This window comes from Polyodon spathula, chromosome 19, assembly GCF_017654505.1.
Source record: "Polyodon spathula isolate WHYD16114869_AA chromosome 19, ASM1765450v1, whole genome shotgun sequence".
Classification (NCBI taxonomy): Eukaryota; Metazoa; Chordata; class Actinopteri; order Acipenseriformes; family Polyodontidae; genus Polyodon; species Polyodon spathula.
Window position 1 is genome coordinate 6,337,840 of NC_054552.1, and position 20,806 is coordinate 6,358,645.

Genomic DNA, 20,806 nt, shown 5'->3' on the forward strand with positions numbered 1-20,806 from the left:
TACAGCTACAAGACAAAGTGGAAAGATTTGATTTGGCACCCTAAGCTTCAGTCAGTATGTGTATCCTGCTCCGTACTCTCCTCTCCTACAAATAGTTTGTAGCATTGCTAGCTGGCTAGACTGGGCAGTTCCACAAAGCACTGAACTAGTGATCTGTTCATTAAAATCTGTTCAATGTAATGTTTTCGTTGCTGCAATAGAACTACCTGTGCCTGCTGAATTCCATGCAAATATACTAAAACCATACATCAGCAGCTTATTCATTTCATAAGTACCAGCAACTTATTTCCATTGTAACTAATGTTGGCACAAAGACAAGTTGGATAATGTACTGTTGCTTCAGATCTTTGCTGTTACATAGTGTAGTTAATCTGTATCCCATATTGCCTACTATACTATGTCAACTCCCTCTTGATGATTGTTAGTCCTCATCAGGTTCTTTGGTGGGTGGGATCCAGATAATCTCTGATAGGCTGACTATAGTAATTACTTACTTATCACAGTTGCATAATTCTGCACCCCCATTCCCCCTCCCCCTCTCTCTCCCTTTGCTTTTAAGTAAAGCAATATATAACAAATGAGCCACAATTGTAAAAGAGAACTGTATGTTTTGGCTGTGCCTGACAGTGTTTTTAAATGCAGATGGTGAAAATTCCCCTGGATTTAAGTCTGTTGAAGCCACACGATGTGTGGAGCACACTGTACTTGTAGCATGTTGTTTATCACAAAATCCATGCTTGGGGTCCATGTTTCACCCCCGCTGATCAGGCGGGTTTTGTTCCTTGATTTGCATCAGTCCATCATCTCAAACTTTGACTGTATTCACTTGCAGGACTGTTCCAGCTCTGAAGAATACAGTGTTGCCACTGCCCTGCTGCCCCTGACGACAGCATTTTACCGGGTAAGTGCCCATTTCATGTCTGAACCCCCTAGTGGCAGCCCTTTTGACTTCATGGAGTCAATTAATTGGCTTGAAACGGAGGCTGGTAATAAAGTTAATCTATCAAGGACGTAGCAGCATGTCTCGCATCGAGAGGTGTGCTATTTTACAGCGAGAGATATTTTTAACTTTTATGAAACAATTGAAGAAGGATGGCCTTAATTATGTGACTGCCTGAGGTTTTGCCTTCCTGTTAAAGTGGTTGCATGGTGGGGTCCAGACTGATGTTAAAGTTTTGCTTTTGGCAAGCCAGTTTCTTAATCACCCCCTGCTTTGAACTGCCAATTAAAGCAACATACTCTTGTGTTAGCTGGCAACAAATTGAAGTACAATGTGTAGCTATGCTTTTGTATTTTCTTGCGGTGTTCTTGGTTGGAGCACATTTAAAAATGAACAGTAACACAAGTGAAAATCATCTTTTATCACTGCTGTTCTTTTTTAGATTAAGCCCAAAATGAATTATGCGATGGTCAAAGAAGACCTCCAGTCCAAGTCTATTTTTTTTAAATGCTGACAGGCAAGTAAGATTGCCGGCCTGTGTGTCGCCAGTCCGAGGGCTCCTCTCTGTGAGGGATAGGAGACCTCTTCTGGGATCCAAAAAATCGGTATCTGTCTTCTGGACAGATTGTATATATAAACAGTCTAGAACTTTTTAAAAGCATTCAGTTATAATTTAGTTAAGAAAATGACAAATATTTAGACGTGAAGTGTCTTTTGTGCTGTATTGTTGAACTCACTCCTCTTCGTTTATAAGTTCTTCAATCAGGAGGATTTTTGCATGTCTTGGCCAGATCTTTGTGTTTCCAGTGTCATCTCCACCATTCAATCAGTAACATTTAGTGACTGTAAAGTATGGTGATATTTTAAACAAAAAAGAGAATAAAAATAGAGAGAACATGAAAACAAGGAGCAGGACTTGTAGGGAAAAAAAAAAACAAGAAGACAAATCGCTCTGTCCAGCAGAAGAATATTATGTGCGGCAAATGTTTAAGGCACAGATCGAAACATGACTACCGCTGTATTTGGTTTGCCCTGAGCCTCTAGAGCAGAGGTGACTCCTTATTTTAACCATTAAGCATCCCTGTGTGGAGAGATTATATGATTTGGAAGTCTGTTGCAGCAGCTAATTCAACTGATAATATGTCAAACATTTCTGATGGTAGCAGTGTTTTCTAGTGAAAATGACCTGTTTTACAGCCACGTTGTTGTAACCTCTGACATAGTGTCTCAACAGTTGTTGCACTGCTGTAGTCTATGATTCTTTGTCATTATACTGGTGATGCAATGGTGCATATTTTTAACTGTATTTGATGTCTGGTTCATTTTGTTTGTACCTATATTTGATGTCTGGTTCATTTTGTTTGTACCTAATTTAAACAGAAAAAGGCCGTCAAATGTCAGCAGGCTTATTCTCTACCGCGTTGTTTATCCTTTCTGAAGTGAGATCTGACTGAAAGTAAAGGTTGCTGTGTGTTATGGTAGTGAGTTTCTGCTTTGTTGGTGCACACACAAACAAGATTTTAAAGACTGTGAACAGTCATGGTCGTTTTCTTTATTAACAAATGATTATTAAAAAATGAAGCAGTAAGATACATAATGTATGGCTGTACTTCCAGGAAGGGATAAGGTGATCAATTTAATATCCTATTAAATACCAGCCAATGTACAAAAGAGATTCCAATTCACCAGGCTTTACCACCATGCGGACACCCAAGAAGGCAATGACGCCAATCAGATCAGCGTAATTGTATAAGCAAATCTGCCAGGAATAAACTATATATATATATATATATATATATATATATATATATATATATATATATATATATATATATATATATATATGAATAAAAATGAATAAACCATAATGAAAAACAGGATTTTGACAAACCCTTCTTTAGCTAGACTGATAAAGTGAAAATTAACACATGTACTCCCCCCCCACACACACCCACACACAACTTTAAATCATGATTAAAGCTCATTGCTGCACAGTTGATGTCCAAAGAAACTTGAAACAAGTTAAACTTCTTGCCCTTGTACTTGCTTATAGTTGGACATTAATCATGGTTGATGCTACAACAGTTCAAACCGATTTAAAGTGTTGGCTTTATTATTAAAACTGTCAATTTAAGTCTGTGTTGCAGGCTTATATCTTTCCCGTCTGCCCTGTTGCTTTTGGCAATCCCTTTGTGTGTGTATAGCACCTTGCCCTCAATTAAAGGTGTTCTGAAACTTGTTTGCAGGGAATGCTTTGTTTAAAAAAAATCTGTGTTTCATGCCCCCACCATTTTTAAAGTGTATACAAACTCCATAGCTTTAAATACTTGGTAAACCTACAGACCTACCATCCAGAAGTAGAATTTTTTTTTTTTTTTTTTTTTTTTTTTCCCCGTCCGTCAGATAGTTTATCTGTCATCACAAAACACAAGAGAAAGGACAGATGCATACAGTATTTGCCACATACATCATTCTTTACAATTTGGGGTTTGAAATGAAGTTAATCTGAAATCACGAGATTAGAGGTAATAAACCACATACACGGTATGATGTCTGTGGCACCATGAAGTCAAGGATAATTCTATGCTGCTGTGGTTTTACTAAGAATAAAAGTAGTTTCCAGTGCTAAGACTTCAAGAAACATGCAAACGTTTTGTCTTGTTTTTTGCAATCATTTTGCACAGCATGAACTGAGAGTTGAAGACATGAGGAGGAAATGAGAATCGCTTATATAGCCTGCAGTATAATGGATTACTGGTACTATGAGCTACCCGTAAAAGCGGAAATCTGAAATACTCTCTTCTGGGATTTACGTTTACAGTTTTAACACTTTCCAAAAGCATAGCATGTGACAGTGTAGTCAGCAGGAAGACTGGTGATTGCATTTAGTTGAAAGTGATGTAAAGGTGAGTGTTTTTTTTGTTAGTTGCTGTTACAAAGAATACTGAAACCACTCCATTTCAGGACAGTGAAGGTTTCCGTCTAGGATTAGTGATGGAATTCAGCTTTCAAGCCCTGTCTGGATTAGTTGAACTTTGGCTCCAAAATACTTGGAAGACTTTTGATTGTTAATGGAGTGTGTTTGATCTTCCAGCACATCTCTTCCTGAAGAAACAAAACTCTTCAAGCCACTGAAAGGAAACAGGAATCTAACATGAAGTAGAACTCGAAGTCCCTTGTGATTTTAAATTCTTCAGAGAAATTCTTTGTGACCAAAAACAGAATGGATTGTAAACAGAGAGAGAGCGAGAGCGAGAATACATTTCTGCTAATAGTTGTTGGCCTTTCAGACCGATAAATATCTGCTTTTTGTAACAAACAAATTAAAATAGTTTCCCCGAACATGTTGTTTACTACAAGTTCTGTTTTGTTTTGTTGTGACAATTTGCATGTTTTGTGATGGTCAAGATGATAATAACTTGGCCCAGTTTTCGGAATCTGTTTACTACTTGGGCTTAATATTAATTTGGTCTAATAAGAGTTTATCAGTGGTGTAGATGGGTTTAGGGAAATTGACAGTCTCTACTGGGACCAGGTTGAGATTTCAGAGGGTTTTTTTAAATTGATTTTATTCATTTTATTGGTTTATTTTTTTAATTCCCACAAGTTCTTTCCATTTTTACACTACCACAAAGGTCAAACACATTTTTATTCTCGCGTACCTGGTTTTCCACTGTGAAAAGCTATATCTATCATTGTCTTTTTGTGTATTAGCATTACAATAAAAATCTCAATGCTTTTTTTTTTTTTTTTTTTAAATGAAAAAAACAAAACGTAGCTTGTGGGCCTTGGACACATGGGGAACGCTGTGTTGGTTTTTGCTCTCCCACAGGATTCAGGAATAAAGTGGGCTGGGGCTAATCCACCTCTTTGCGCTTTGGAGACCTCTACTGGTCAGGCGCCAGACAAATCAAACTTCCCAGGCTGGGCCCTTGCCTCTAGGGTCCAGTAGCTTGGCAACCACCGTTTGGGCGTGTGAAGTGTGATTGGCCTGACAGCGTAAGTGGATGCCCCCACTCCTGATCAGTGAGTGGGTTGGCAACAGTAAGGAGGCATTTGAGTTGGGCATTTCAAATTTGATAGAACAATCATGCATGGAAAGAAAGGGGTTTAAAAGCAACTGTGCTGTTTAGTGTTGGACCAGGATCCTCTCTATCTCAATTAATCACCACCAGTTTAAACCAATCGGACACATGAACAAAACCTTTCATCTCTTTGTCAGAAATTGTTTATATTATAATTTTTACTAAACCGGGTTTATGAAGTAGTGGAGTAAAGGCTGTACAGTATCATTTGTCTTCTTGAAACTATTTTTCTTTCCTATTTTGTAATTAGGGCATTTATGTAACTGAAATAACAACATATTTTAATGCAAACGTTTGCATTTAATATACTGTTAATATGTGAAATATTGGTGTTTGATCAGGCAGTTTGGCAGATATTACAAAGAAAGCCAAACATGACATGTGCTTAGTGTTATGTTTACAAGGAGTTGTTTCTGAAAGATAACAGTATTCTGGAGGCTCAAACCGTGACAGCTGTATTATCTAAAGTTCTTAGGCCTATGAAGCTACACAGGGACCAAAGGAATTGTATTATCTGCAGGTGGCTTTTTAAACAGTAACATTAATACAGCCCTGCTTTGTCAGTCTGTGTTCATTGGAAGTGCGTACATGCCTCAGAAAGCTGTGCATTTGTTATAACAAGGTTACATCATGGCTAAAATAAGATCAGGAGTCATATCTCAAGCCTATAGTACCTTTAAACCAATTACCCCCAGTCACTTCCAATTTAATAACAAGAGAAGAGGCCGTTCTCTCACAGCTGCAGCCTTACACGGATGATCGGCGAGGCAGGAGTGTGCAAGTTCCGTTTTAATCTCGAGCAAAGGGGTGATGACATTCAAGGGTCCGGTTGTGCACTTTGGTTATCACCCTCTGAGAGACTATTGGGTTAGTTTTGAGAAGCCTCCAGGGTGTTTGTGTTTATCCATACAAGCAAGGTCATTCTTTGGTCAAGGTTTCTTGACCACGACCACTGCTGCAGTATGGGAAATGCTTCTCGGTTTGGTTTTCATATCCCAGATGAGAATGCACGTAGGGTTTGTGCAGTGCAAACCCCAATGAGAACACTGGCTCACCACTAACTACTTGTTTCATTTAAGAATTTCAACTACAATAAGTGGGCTGTTTTCATATATTCTTAAAACCAATGCACGCTGATTTACAATCAGTTTTTATATAGTGTTTTAATTATTAGTTATTAATTGTTTTCTTTCAGCCCTGGCTGCTCTTCGCAAAAGAAGTAAACTGTGGGGCCACAGTATAGACTATTCCGGCTGCATGGAAATAGTACTCTATGGATACTTTTTATTTCACTGGCATACAGATACAGAATTCACTGCCAAACCATATTATGAGTTTGAGCAGTATGAATGTTTTTAAGAAGGAGGTAAAGAAATGTTTTTATCTAATAGGAGGCTTCAGATGGAAGAAGCAGTGTCTTCCTGAATGCCCATGCAACCCATATCATAATATTTTCATTTTAATATGCAATTTTTTTTATATATGGTTTCTGGCCTTTTCATTTCAACAGGACCCCAATGGAAATTAGTCTAGACTTTGTGGGTCATCCTGGGTAATAGGTCAACATACTATCTATTTATTTTTATGATTTTTATGTACATTTTTGGACTTTGTAAGACTTGCCTCATTGTTGATCTGTTTTATTGAGGTTTTCACATTGTATTCAATATTCTGCTTGCTTTCTATGAACAATGTATGTGAACTTTTACCAAAACAAAACAGTACTCCTGTTTTATGGAGAATGTTTGTTTGCATTCCTGCTGCCACCAATTTTTGGCCATGGAATGCAAGTTGAAAGATTTTCATTGTCAAGCTGTTTTATGTAGTTGGCGGGATGAAAACCAGTTTGCTATGTTGTCTTTTCTTTCCTTGAAGATGCACTGAACTGGTGTTTTCTGTGTTTACTTAAAGTAACAGAATGTCTTTTACCACAGCAACCCCCCCCCCCCCCCCCCCCCCCCCATAACCCTAATGTTGTGTTTATTGTAACTATGGAAGGATCAGGACTTCATGTTTGTTTTGTTTTTAAGGTTAAACAACATGTTGTCAGCCGACTATATTTACATTTTTTTCCAAATTACAAAGTTTTGAGCTTGAGATTGCTTTTTGTTTTCTGCATAAGAGAAAGTGCAGTCAGTGACTAATTCTAGCTTTATTAATCATTGTCCATCGCTGAGAAGATGCAGGTCAGCCGGCAACTTCAACCCCAAAACGCTGACCACTAAAGACTTTCGATGGTCTTTCCGCAGCTTTTTAAAAGGAGAGCCCGGTTCTTTTATGAAACTGCTAAGTCCCCAAAACATGTTTTCTACAGAAAATGTCTATAAATCAACTATTACAACAGACAAACCAGTACATCAGAAAATGTTATTTTTGTCTTTTGTCTCTAGATACCATTTAATCAGTCCATTATGAGACTTGGATGTGTCAAAAATATATGGTCAAATAGCTGTTCAGGCTGCCAATGTTGTGTGCGTGAACCCTCCCTTGACATAGAACACTTCCAGCTGTCTGAATCTACTTAATGAATGCACACTGTGGAGCGATCCTCAGCAAGTAGCTTCTTTAGATCATGCTTAACTTAAAACAACCTTTTCTTTAAACCTTGTTCCTCTATTCTCACTTTGTTATGGGCCATACAGATTGATGTAATAACATGATAATTACTGGGTAACTACCAACATTTCTTACTCTTGTGGGAATTTGGATTTGAGTTTCCCCTGAATTTTTTGGGGGTTCGGATTAGAGCGCTGCACCCCTGTACTCCCAATGAAGCTGCAATTGGCCAAAAAAAAAAAAAAAATGATGTAGCTAGTAATTTAAAAGCAGACTCATAGAAATCTTATCATCTTGATCAACACGTAGACACTGGTGAATGCTTCTCAATGTAACATTTGTTTTCTTGGTCAATGTAAACAGGTGCATGTTAATTTTAAAAGTGGTGATGTTCTGTATTGTACTATATTAGGTAAAAAGACACAGTTCTAAGCAAAGTAATTTCTGACACAGTATTCAGATTTTTGTTGCACATTATTAGTGGGCAACTCTTGATAGAATTGTGTAGTTTTGAGATTGTTCCTGTTTTTCCTAGAGCTGGTTAACAACCTCACCTCACACACACCCTCCTTATTTTGACTTGTTCCCTGTACTTTCCTCTTACAGACAACATGTTCCACTGGAGATTTTGGGCAATAAATGCTTTGACTGTGCTATGACAGGGATTGCCCTCCATCCTCTATTTGACTAGATTTCTACATAAATCCTGACTGCTTATTTTTGTTAGATCCAAAGACAATTATCCCAAGCCCTGTGACCTTCTATACCTGATGAATTGTGCGATTTTTAAGCTGCATGTAAAAAATAAATTTGTGAACAAATGTCAGGAGTCGTAGACTTTGCTATATAATAAGCACCACTCAGATTAGGGGTTTATTACCTACAATGTCAGTCACTTGTCCAAAGGTTTATAGGTACAGTCTAGACTGAGTCCAGAGACAGTCCATTTGTAAAACTGCTGTTATGTTTGAAATTTGTGGTTCTAAAGATTTCATGAAGCTACTGTGGTGGTTTACAGGTGGCTGAATAGATTTAACTATCACTGTAAATGTTCTGGAAGATTAAACTGTATGACTATTGTAGTTAAATCTGGCGGCCATAACAAAAACGAAACCAGGATTCCATTTTGCTGTCTCTCATATAAATATCGTAATGTCGTCTTTCTAACAGGGGCACCTATAAAAGTTTGATTTTGAGTTTAATTGGATAATTTGCAGTAAATCAGGCTTGTTTTGCTATTTAGTGACAGTCTGTTGCTGCCCTCTAATGGAAACTCTTCTTTGCCGAAAGATTTTGTCTAGTCACCTGCACATGACTTATCTCCTTGCCTTTGATGTTCTTTTTATACAGTGTCTTATATACCAATGCAAATATTAACTGCAGGAGCCAATATAATGTTATTTTAAATTTGGTGTTTTTAAATATTGAACAGTACCAGTTTGGCACATGCATGAGACAAAAATTGTTGTTCGCAGCAACTGAAATTCTGCCCAGCATTAACAATGCATTGTTTAAACTGGTTCTCAAAGGGTTGTATGCATCTGGCCCTTTTCTTTCCCATTTGTTTTTAACATGACTTTTTTTTTTTTTTTTTTTTTACATTTGAAATGATTATAGGCCAATATAATGCAGCATTGTATCTCCTTCTAACTTCAATTGATCTGTTCAGTCATATTTTGATCCATTATCTTCATGGTTGATGTTATAATTACAGAAACTGGCCCCAGGAGTAAACCAGTTTGCTTATACCTGCATACAAGATCACCCCATCTGGACCAACCAACAGTTTTGGGAGGCAACATTTTACAGTGATGTTCAGAATCAGATCCGAGCCCTCTACCTCAATGCCACAGAGGACCGACCGGGACTGTGCATTAAACAAAAGGTAAGATAAAGCAAGCATCCTCCTTCAAACATATCTATATTATCATAGAATAAAATGCTAACTGTGTTGCAGCTCGGATACTGATAGTACACACTGTATACTACCCCTATCGACAAATCTGCAATACACTACAATATAGTACAAGAAGCCTTTTAATATTTGCTTTTCTCTGGCACACAGGAGAGAGGACCTGCAGTTCCAGACCATGAAAAAACAGCAATGGACTTGGCTGCAGAGCAGCTGCGTGCATGGCCCTATCTGAACAAGGAGAAGCAGCAGGAGCTGGTGAAGAATGAGGAGAGCACAGTGTTCAGCCAGGCCATCCACTACGCCAGCCTCATGGTCTACCTCCTGGTGCCCATGGACACCAGCAAGAGCAAGCTGCTGAGGGGCTGTGCCGCAGGGGACTGGGAGAGTGGGAGCAACAGCATCGTCACAAACAGGCAAGTCCAGAAACAAGAAGAACGTTTTACTGAACTTCAGTCTTTACCATTTCTGTACCATTTTAGAAAAAAGGTTGACTGCTGTTTGCATAATGAGTCTGGCTTTCCTTAGAAATTCAAATTCGAGCCATGTTTACTGGGATTATAATCTGAAAAACTAAATTCTGTTTATTAAAAATAGAACATTTCACAATGTATCTATTGTGTCTGTCTTCAGCACTGTCGGATTTTGTTTTCATACCGCAACTTTTTTTTTTTTTTTTGTGGCTCCAGAAATGTTTATTTCATGGTGCTTTTCAATATTAATAAGTTCAATGTGTCAAAAGCAGTGTTTACCAATGTAAAGCCCTAGTGTTCTTTCCCAGAAAGAAAAGCATGTTGCCAAGTTTCTCATAAGATACTTAGTTACTCATTTACCCTACAGCAGTAATCATCTCAGAGAACTTACTGATGGCTCATTTATTTGATAATTAGTTTTTTTTTGTGGGAATGACTATGAGCCCTTGTCATTGAACTTTTAAGACAGCACAGTTCCTTTCTTATATCACTTCTGTTAGACATTTCCAAAATAATATGAAAGTCAAAATGACAGGAAACAACTAAATTAAACTAAATTACTCCCGGATGAGAATTCGTAATGGAACATGTCCTCTGTAATCACAGTCAGGGATGAATATCCTGAAGATCTCTAATATAAAATTTTTAATGAACATCTGAAATAATCTCTGGATTGTTGACACCTGCAATATGTACCTTTGTCAGGGTGACGTACCTGTTACATAAGGTCCACTCTGATGCTAGTTGTTGGATCACAAACCCTACAGCAAGAAATCCAGAAATGGATTTATTAGCTTCTTTGCTTACCTTGTGCAGCTTTTAAAACCAGTGTTGTCTAACCCAGCTTGCATCTGTCTCTTCATTTTGCAGCATTGCTGGCAGTGTTGCAGAGAGCTTTGATACCGAAAGTGGGTTTGAAGACTCGGAGAACAGCGACATTGCCAACTCGGTGGTGCGGTTCATCACAAGGTTTATCGATAAAGTCTGCACGGAAAGCGGTGTCACTCAGGACCACATCAAGAATTTGCACAGCATGATACCAGGTGTGAACAACAAGAGCCAAGGGTTCATTTCCATTGCAAGAAAAACGTGTTTCAGGGCTTTTTCCAAACGTGGCCAACCTCTAACGTTATTGTCCTGCGTGAAAGGTCACTGGGGGATTGTGGGATAGTATTGTGCTGTGTTTTAAAGAAACCCATAACAGTATGACGTTCAGAAAAAAAAAAAAAAACCTGCCCCAGCAATGGAAAGAATGTTTGCTTTTTTTTTCTTTTTCTCACTCAGCATAGATTTTTGACAGCCTTCTCAAGATTTTGTTTCTTCGTTCTCCCACGTGCCACCGCATCTGTTTTGGATCATTTTTTTCTCGACAGCCACGTGCAGCTGTGTTACCCTGTCAGATCCTTATCCAGCACAAACCTCCCTGCTATTTGATGTAGTTCATTTGTGTCCAGGTCTGGCCACATTGGGTATGATACAGCAAACCAGGCCAGAAAAAGTAACTGCGGCCAGCCGGGGCCAATGTAGCCAGTGCAAACACCGTTTTTCAGGGCCGCTGTCGACAGTGGAAACGGGGTGCAAGACAGAAATGCATCACTCAGATTGTATGGTGTGCTCAGTGAACATTGTTGAGTCTCACTGATCCAGTTATATTTCTTCTGTACGTATACTGTTTTCCACATTAAAAAATTCCTGTGCGGATTTCAACAGTTTGTTGCTATAGTGTTTGGCAACTACTATGAAATAAATACTGTAGTTCACGAATATTGTTTATGATTCATTGGAGAAGGTGGATAGCTTACATTTTAGTAAATTGTAAAACAGTTTTTCATCATTATCTTGTAATAGTAATTGCCTGTGTGTTGAATTGTTCATTTTTTAAAGCTGATACTGTTTATGAAACCATGTTTAAATTCTCTCGAAGGCATCGTGGCTATGCAGATGGAGACATTGGAAGCAGTTCATCGGGAAAGCAGGCGTCTTCCACCAATACAGAAGGCAAGTGAAAAGCACCCTAAGCTGTATCATGTGCGACTGGTAACCTTTGCTTTGCTGCAGTCGTTTACCCTTTATTTCTGTAGAATATTACACATATTGACCTTCATTTTTAATAACCCATTTTGTGACTAACAACATACACTGTATAGCAGCAACATGTAACCTAAATAACATTACCAGTTGCCTATTGTTTGACATTGATAGATGAGATTGTATTATCCCTATTTGATGGCAATAGCGTGTTTTTAAATGTTGTAAACTCTGTAAACAATTTTAACAATGATCCTTGTGAGCCATCATGCTGAATATTTATGATAAGCTAAGTTGGATCCCTCTGTTGCTGTGAAACCTGCTACCGATCTGGCTACAGTGTATTTCAGTGGAGTTACCACTGCAGTTAAATCCCAGCGTGTAAAAGTGTGTACAGGTTTTGTCACCACCTCAATGTAAAGAACCTGTTGATCTGGTCGGTGATAAATTCACACAACCTTTAAAACATTAAAGGACAACTACTTGGCAAACTAGCTCGGTGCTGAGGGACAATAAACACATTTTTAGTTTGAATTCTGCCCAGAGCGCTCTATAGAGACAGTGTTGATCAACTTTTTTCTTTTATGATGAAGTGAATTTATGTTTCTATAAATGATGAATGGTCAGAGCTTACAGGACTTGGCTTGGCTAAGGCCTTTTGACATGGTAAGCCATTACACTTTATGCTTTGAACTTCTGCAGTGTTGATTTATGTTCTATATAAATCATGATTAGGAAATATGTCAAGTGCTATATAACCCTCAGGCACTGTTCTTGGCCTCTTCCTTCAATTCATCTACATTAAAGTACATTAGCATAAACAAAATAATTCAAGTAAATCTTACCCAATATGAATTACTGGCCTTCCCTATATAAAAGACACATCATGGTAAACCTATACCATATATATATATAATTTTTTTTTTTTTTAAACCAGTGAACAAAATTTACTGATCACTCCTTCCATTTATTTAAATGACGCCAGGGTCAATAAAGGAAACACACAGTCTGTGATTTGTAGTTTTCCTGTCGCTACCTTGACATTAGAAAAGCAGCAATTGGTTGTAGGGGAGCAGAGTGGTTTCTGGGAGTTTTAAAAGAACTCAAACTCCCAGAATCCCCAGACTTTGACTCTCCTCGTCAGTAACCCATCGTTTTGTGACTTTGTGTTTCTGTGTTCCGTCATGTGACCTCTTGAACTAGAATGCAGGAACGAGGTGGACATGCAGCACCTGACATGTTAAAGGGCCTACCATTAAATTTAGTTCATTTGTAAACAAAAAACATAATTATCAAATACTAGTTACACAGGGTGTGTGTGTCTTTTCTGGCCTACATAATGATGGTAATACACAATTCCAGTAAATCTTATGTAATATTTGGTTAGCTTTAACAGTAATTCTGTACTTTAGCAATGTGCCTGAGGCTGGACTGTGCATCAGAAAATAAATTCTGATGACATCTTAGCATGTCACTTTGCACGAATACTGCTGTTGCTCTTTGACACAGTTTGGAGAAACGTGGCAGTGCTCCATTTGCTGGTTGTATACTAAGCATGAATCTGTCTGTTTAAAAGTAATTTATTGTTGGCTACATCAGTGCACAAAAATGTATTGCTCTGGATAAAAACATAACTTTAGAGGAGATGAACACCACACCACTGATTAACTGCTTATAAATGTAGAAAAGGGGGGGAGGGGGGGATTTTTAACCCCTGTACAGTGTCGATAAAGACATTTTCTTCTCCACCTAAGTGAGTTTCATGTAAGTAAAGAAAATAAAAGCTACCTTCAGTACAGTGCTCGTAGTGTGCACTAATTTAGTCATTTGTTTTTTTGCATATCAAAAAAAACATTAAAAAATGATAAAAGTTTCACACGTGCGTTTCTTTTGCTTTTTATTTCAGCCCAAGATCCTGCGGCCTCCATTGCTCCCTGGTGAAGAGTTTGTCTCCGAAGGGCTGCGTGTCGTTTTGGACCCCGATGGACGGGAGGAAGCTACAGGAGGAATGCTGGGAGGACCTCACATCCTGCCTGCGGAGGGGGCTTTATTTCTTACCACATACAGGCTAATTTTCAAAGGCACACCTCACGATCCTCTCGGTAAAGTCCTGCTTTTATACCCTGCAGCTTCTGTCGTGGGAGGTTTTTGGTTCAGAAACATAACCGTTGTTATCTAGACGTTCTTTTCTGCTGCTTTGCAACACAGTCATGTACTCTAAAAGTATGTCATTTCTTCTGAACAGGCCTTTGAGTTTCACTTGGCTGTTTCACCTTTTACCTTTTGGGATTTGTTTCTAGTGGGTGAACAGACTGTGATTCGTAGTTTTCCTGTTGCAACCTTGACCAAGGAAAAGAAGATTACAATTCAGAACCAGCTGCAACAGAATATGCAGGAGGGACTGCAGCTGAGATCAGCGACCTTTCAGGTACTTTATTAGTACAGCCATGTGCCAAACTGCTCCTAAATTTGAGAGCTCTCTGCTCAAACATACGCATCTTCCTTGCACCCACAATCTTCACTGAATTAATTAAAATTGACCTGAGGTAGAGGTAAAAGATTTACCTGATCTATATATTGTGCATGATTTCAGTGTAATGAATAGCAGAGATGACTAAGAAAACTCAAGCATTTTTCTTTTCCTGGTGCATCCAGTTCAGACTGTTTGCTGAAAAGCTGTTATGTGAGCACATTTGTCATGAAGCGATTTACAAGACTACCCGTCAGTGGAGATTTTCACATGCTGAATTTTGTTTTTCGCAATACACTGACCGCAGCAAAGCTTTTATGATCCATTCCAATCTTTTTACTAACTTGGGCAATAAAATCGGATATGTGATGGAATGTGTGATATCTGCCAGTACTTGGTTCTGCAAAACTCTGCAGTAGTATCTAGGGTATACTGTGAGCCTCTCTTAATTACTAGCTTCTCCAAATAACTTGTACTTGACCTTTCTCACTTGCATTACGTTTGCTGTAAATGTATCTGTATTCTAATGCTTGTCTTTTTCATGCTTTACATGCAGCTTATAAAAGTAGCATTTGATGAAGAAGTAAGCTCTGAAATGGTGGAGATCTTCAAGAAGCACATGCAGAAAGTCCGCTATCCCCAGTCTATCTTCAGCATGTTCGCTTTCGCAGCAGGCCAGGTGGCACCACAGATCATTCTCCCCAAGCAAAAAGAAAAGAACACTTCTTTCCGGTAAAGAGAAAGAAAATAAATTGTTGGTAGAATTTTGGTTAAAAAATAAAACCAATAAATTAAATGCAAACATGCAACAAAAGTATTCTAAGAAACAATGTCTTTGTTATAACGCACCATGAAGCGCTTCATTTTTTCATGTATATTATTGTAGTACACAGAGAGTGTTTTACTTTATGTATTTATACTTTCAGCACTCTTTCAAAGACTATTGTGAAAGGAGCCAAAAAGGCTGGGAAGATGACAATTGGGCGCCAGCACACAGCCAAGAAAAAGACTGGTACTCTTGTGGATGAGAAGGGGAACCGCATAACCTGGAATGAAGATGACGATGTCTCAGGTGTGCACTTAACAATTATCACACACTAGAATGTCTCACGTTGATTTTGGACCAAAACAGTTTGAACCTTAGATTGCGTAGCAGAGGGTTAATATTGAGAGAGTGTCAAATACTGTGATTAATACAGCAGTGGGATTTAAGCATGCCTTGATTGCTTAAAGGCTGTATGGATTAAATAGTAATTCAGTGTTTTTTAATATTGTTTTTTTATCAGTTTCCGACGACGGGGAACTTCCAACAAGCAGCACCCTGAAGGTGTCGGAGAAGTCCACCATGGAGCAGCTGGTGGAGCGAGCCTGCTTCAGGGACTACCAGCGCCTCGGAATGGGCACCATCAGCAGCAGCTCCTCCCGCGCCAAGACAGAGCAGTTCAGAGTCACAGCTGTCAACAGGATGTATTCACTCTGCAGAAGGTGTGTGACAGCGCTACGAGTTCAGTGGGACAGCAGATTACTTTTCATCCAAACTGCCCCATGCATTCAATTGTGATGCCACTGGCGGAAAACCGTCTCAAGAGGGCAGCTTTGTATGAGATTTGTTTAGTTAGCCAGCAAGACCAAAATGCCAGCATTCGTGTCACAAATAAAATGCGCTTAAACAAGTTTCACCCTTATTTCAATGCAGCTATCCTGGACTTTTGGTTGTACCGCATTCAGTGCAGGACAGCAGCTTGCAGAAAGTGGCTCGTTCTTATCGCCACAATCGGCTGCCAGTCGTCTGCTGGAAACACTCGAAAACCAAAGCTGTGCTGTTGCGCTCGGGTGGGTTTCATGGGAAAGGAGTTGCAGGGCTCTTCAAAACCCCAAATCCACATACTGCAGGTAGGACAAGATACCCCCCAGTACTTATAAAACTATCAATTCCACTATTTAAACAGTGCTACTGTTACCATTCCATGTAAAATAATAATAATACATGTACTGTACTGTGGTAGGCTGCTGATCACAGATTTGAATTATTTTAAGTGTTTAGTAAAAACTGTTTTGTCTGTTTATTTTTTAAGCTTCTCCACTAAATATTCTCCGCGGCATGATCGTCAAACTACTCCTTAAAACCATGTCTTGATTAGACACATTTTAGTTTCATTGTAAAGGAATTACAAACTAATTCCACAAGCTATTGACAAAACTGTTTGTTTATATTTAGGTGTGTCCATGTTTTCATGACCAAAGAAGTAATTTACTGAACCATGCTTGTCAACCCCTCCTAATCTTTTTAAAATAATATTTTAACATCAATGGACTATAGCCCAAAACCATAAAATACTTAACTAAAGCATTATATTGAGTGGTAAGAAGTGTACTGTAAAATGTACTGGATCACAATGTTGAATGTATGGAAACCTTTTTTTGTTTGTCTGTTTTTACTGCAAAATTCACAGGTTTCCATCCATCCCTGAATAATATATGAACAAAGAAAAAGTTAATTATTTGAATCTTGATTTATTAGATTTTTTTTAATAAACATTCATAAATTCCCATATATATATTATATATATATATATATATATAGTGGTTTAATAAAAGCCTTGCATATAAAACAATATGAGTATATTGTGTGTGTGAATAAAAAGCTAAATTAATGTTAACGCAATGATTAATGTTAATACGTTTTTAGCTCCTGCTTCATCCGAATCCTCCAGCAGTCTTGAACAAGAGAAGTACCTTCAAGCCCTTTTGAGCGCAATTCCTATCTACTTCAGAATGAACGGCAATAACACTCTCACACACCGCCCCACTTTAGCACTGTCCCCAGGTACAGAATTGGAAGCTTTCATCCTTGCGCTGTTTTTATTATATGATTTAGTGTTTTGTTTGTGTGTTTTTTTTACAGGAAGTATTGACTATATTAATGGTGTGTACACATTAGGCTGTCAGAGTAAACATTTTAAAGTTTTCCAACATTACACAAGAAATATGTAAGAGTGTACTTATAGCTGGAAAAGTTCGGTTTTATACGCAATGTTTTATGGTGGAGTATCAACACGTTATCTTTTTTTGCCAAGAACCCCTTAGAAATGAGGTCTCCTGCTTAAATAAAATGTCTGTCTTGCCTTAAGATACACAGAAACAATAGGACTTTGTTCACAGATCAGATATATTGCAATGAGACGCCATTCTGAGGCATTGGAAGAATCCCCTAAACCTGTGGGATCAGTGAACCGTCAGTAGAGCTTCAGAAAGGGAAACAAAAATGTGTTTAAGCAAAACAGTGAAGTTTTGTTCCTGCGTCCATGTGATGAAACCTTATAGAGTTCATATGGAGGTAAATGTTATGCGTCATACACAGATCATGTGACTTGGAACGCTAGTAGACCAGGAGTTGGTTTAATCAAGTAGTGGAATCAGCCTTGTATTTCCGTAAGACGTAGAACCTTCTAATGCAACACCAGCAGCAAATCATTCACGCTTTGCTTCATTTAACACTAAAACCCAATTTACATTAACGTTAACTAATCCTGCCTAATCTTGCAAATGTTATACTCCTTGTGTTGTGTCAGATCTGGGTATACAGTGTTCGTGTAAAAATTAAAAAAAAATTAAATAAAAAAATACAGAAACAGGATACCCTGCTGGCTCAAACAGGAGCACCAGTAATTAGTGTGTTTTTTCTGCACCTTTTTTTCTGTAATTTTCTTTAAAGAACATGTGACTTGTTTTCAGGCCTGTGTGTATTTGTTTTAATCGAATTCAGGCAGTGAAAGGCGGACTTCGAGAATGTCCAGTGTGATGAAACAGGTTGTGCCAGTCCATTTGGACCTGCCCTTTTCAAACAGCTTTGCACGAGGAGGTTAGTGGCCTGCTTTCAAAGAACCTTACATCTAGGCTTGCATTGAATCAATGCACTAGTGTCCCTGGTTTTTATTCTGCTAAGGTCACCTGGACATACTCCTCTGTTGATAATCTACATTGGAGAACCGCAATGGCAGACTTCATTTAAGGGATGATCTGTCAGAACTTTGTGGAGATAACTAGCTCCTTTCCCTGCATTATGCTCATCCATAGCTATTTCTTTGATTTTCAAGGACCTACATCCACAAACACAACATTCAGGGAAAAAAAATCAAGGATCAAGGGAACAAGGAATCTTATTCACCAAGTTTGATTGTTGCCTGTTGGTATTTTGATTGATCACAAACTCATACTGGTCTTGCTGTGGCATTCAATTGGATGTCATTTCACATCAGTTTAAAACCCAGACAGGATTCATCATGTGGTTTTAAAAGTTTTTGTTTTTTGTTTTAACCACAGAAACCACAGCTTGGAAGTATGAAAGAATCATTAGAGATGGATGTCAGCATATTAAAGAGCTCTAGACTTACAGCGTTTGTCGTTTTTAAAAGCACAGCTTTAAGCATTTTAAATCTCACACTGAAAGGCTTTTTTTTCTCCATTTCTACAAATCCAATTCAAACTGTTTTCATTGCTATTCCGTTAGACATTTGCCTCTTAAACTGACCAATCACCCTTCATTTGTTTCACAAAACATCCACATCCTTAAAAATGCTTTTGTGATTAATTGAAACTTGAAATGAAACCAGTCGTTTTTATTTATATTTATTAAACCATTGTTTGTTCCAGTAAGTGTAATTTGCATTGCCCTCCAAACTGCTTTTACTCGCAGTAGCCATACCTGTCTGGATATCTGTATTTTGAAACCATGATATTACTTTACAAGGTGTAATCAAGCAGAAACTGACTGCATATTTCAGGCTTAAAGTCTTTTACAATGTTTACATTGAGAGCAGTAATATTTTCAGTTTTGAGATTTGGCAGTTTCAACACAAACAGCATCTTCTGTAATCCTTGGGCAAAAGTTAACTACTGTGACCCTAATATTCAGTCACTAGTTGGTCTTTGGCATGTATGTATTATATAGCTTTGAAAAGAAACAAGCTTTACTTGACAATAGTACTATAAAATGCACATGTTTATCAATTTGAGTTTGTGCTGCTCAAATATCACGATTGAGAATTTAGCAGTTCCAAAGATTCTTAGATAGGATTTTGTCTTCAGTTGTACTGGCATGATTTTAAACTATGTTTTTGTAATCTCATTCGTTCATATGTTGATTTGAGGTGGTTTATTTGTGTAATTCTGTAAGCATGTGTAATTGTATTCCAGTTTTTGTCTGCTTGTTTTTAGGTGTCTGTCCAGCTATGATCATTGTGTTTGATTCACTTGTTGACGATATTTCTGTCAATTCTCCCCCCCCCCCTTCCCCCTTCCCTGTGTTAATCTGCCAGTGATTGGGTACAGGGATAGACTATTCTCTCATTCAAACCAAAAACCTGCACCTAAGGGAAGAATCCACAATCAAGGTATTGTATTGTGTTCTGGCGACACACTCCAATTACCTTTTACTAATAGCAATTTCAAACACATTCTGGCTCACTCTACTCTTAACCTTCCATCTCTGTCTTGAGTTTAGAAGCTTTTCAGGCGTTAATGAGAGTCAGATGTTGAATTTGATTTCATGCCATCATGCTGCATTTCTGATTTGGCAGTATATCCACACAGTGTGGTGTTGTACGTTCCAGTGCATCCCACTCTAGCTCATAAGAATGCGGAGAGATGTGGTAAACTCTTGTCATGTTTTACTGTACTGCTGTTTCAAGCAGATTGACATCATTTTTAAAAAAAAGTTGCAGTCATATTACTTAAGAAGAAATGTTATTTAAAGGTCTTAATGCCTTCTTTTCCTTGTCACCTGTTCATGTTATGCAAAACTTAATCACCTTACTGTAATCGTTATGAGGATGTGGTCTTGTTTTCATATTTCATCCTTCGATATTTACAGTGAGTACTTGATAACTGGAGATCATAGTTTGCATTAAAAGTATCGGATAAATATCGTCAAATAAATGTTTTACCCGTTTGAGTCTGAATGGTGTTTATACAAAGATACTGTTATAGAACCTGGTAAAAGAATAATAGCTAAGGCCCTGTGAAAATCTCGATATTTTCTTTAAAATTGACAGCAGTGTCACAGGTAAAGTATCGTATTTCGCAGAATGCACGGACATCAAAGTCAACGTCAAAGTTATTCAACCACTGTACAATAGCTTGTGAAACGGTGTTGTAATTAACAGCCTGTAGGTAAAGTGTATCTGCAAGGACAGCTTTCAGTTCTAGTATCTCGGGTGCATGTTCACCATTTAGGTCTTGCAAAACAAATACAATGTGTAACCCATACTGATCTTGGACATCAGTTGACATGACAGTGACCACTGACGCAACCAGACTGTTTTACCAATTCCATAATCTCCT

At 38.1% G+C, this 20,806-nt stretch overlaps 1 protein-coding gene across 4 annotated transcripts in view; it reads left to right on the forward strand.

Moving 5' to 3' along the window:
* Positions 1-20,806, forward strand: part of LOC121294636 (myotubularin-related protein 13-like) — a 123,664-nt gene that overhangs the window by 91,507 nt on the left and 11,351 nt on the right. The window contains exons 17-30 of one of the 4 annotated variants that reach the window (XM_041218550.1): positions 833-901; positions 9,296-9,466; positions 9,647-9,909; positions 10,837-11,009; positions 11,891-11,964; positions 13,901-14,096; positions 14,295-14,422; positions 15,021-15,196; positions 15,391-15,536; positions 15,751-15,949; positions 16,161-16,357; positions 17,154-17,291; positions 18,231-18,326; positions 19,783-19,857. In XM_041218550.1, the coding sequence (XP_041074484.1) occupies positions 833-901; positions 9,296-9,466; positions 9,647-9,909; positions 10,837-11,009; positions 11,891-11,964; positions 13,901-14,096; positions 14,295-14,422; positions 15,021-15,196; positions 15,391-15,536; positions 15,751-15,949; positions 16,161-16,357; positions 17,154-17,291; positions 18,231-18,326; positions 19,783-19,857 (2,101 nt within the window). The remainder of the gene's footprint in view (positions 1-832; positions 902-9,295; positions 9,467-9,646; positions 9,910-10,836; positions 11,010-11,890; positions 11,965-13,900; positions 14,097-14,294; positions 14,423-15,020; positions 15,197-15,390; positions 15,537-15,750; positions 15,950-16,160; positions 16,358-17,153; positions 17,292-18,230; positions 18,327-19,782; positions 19,858-20,806) is intronic. The other 3 variants (XM_041218551.1, XM_041218552.1, XM_041218553.1) reach the window with 3 other exon arrangements.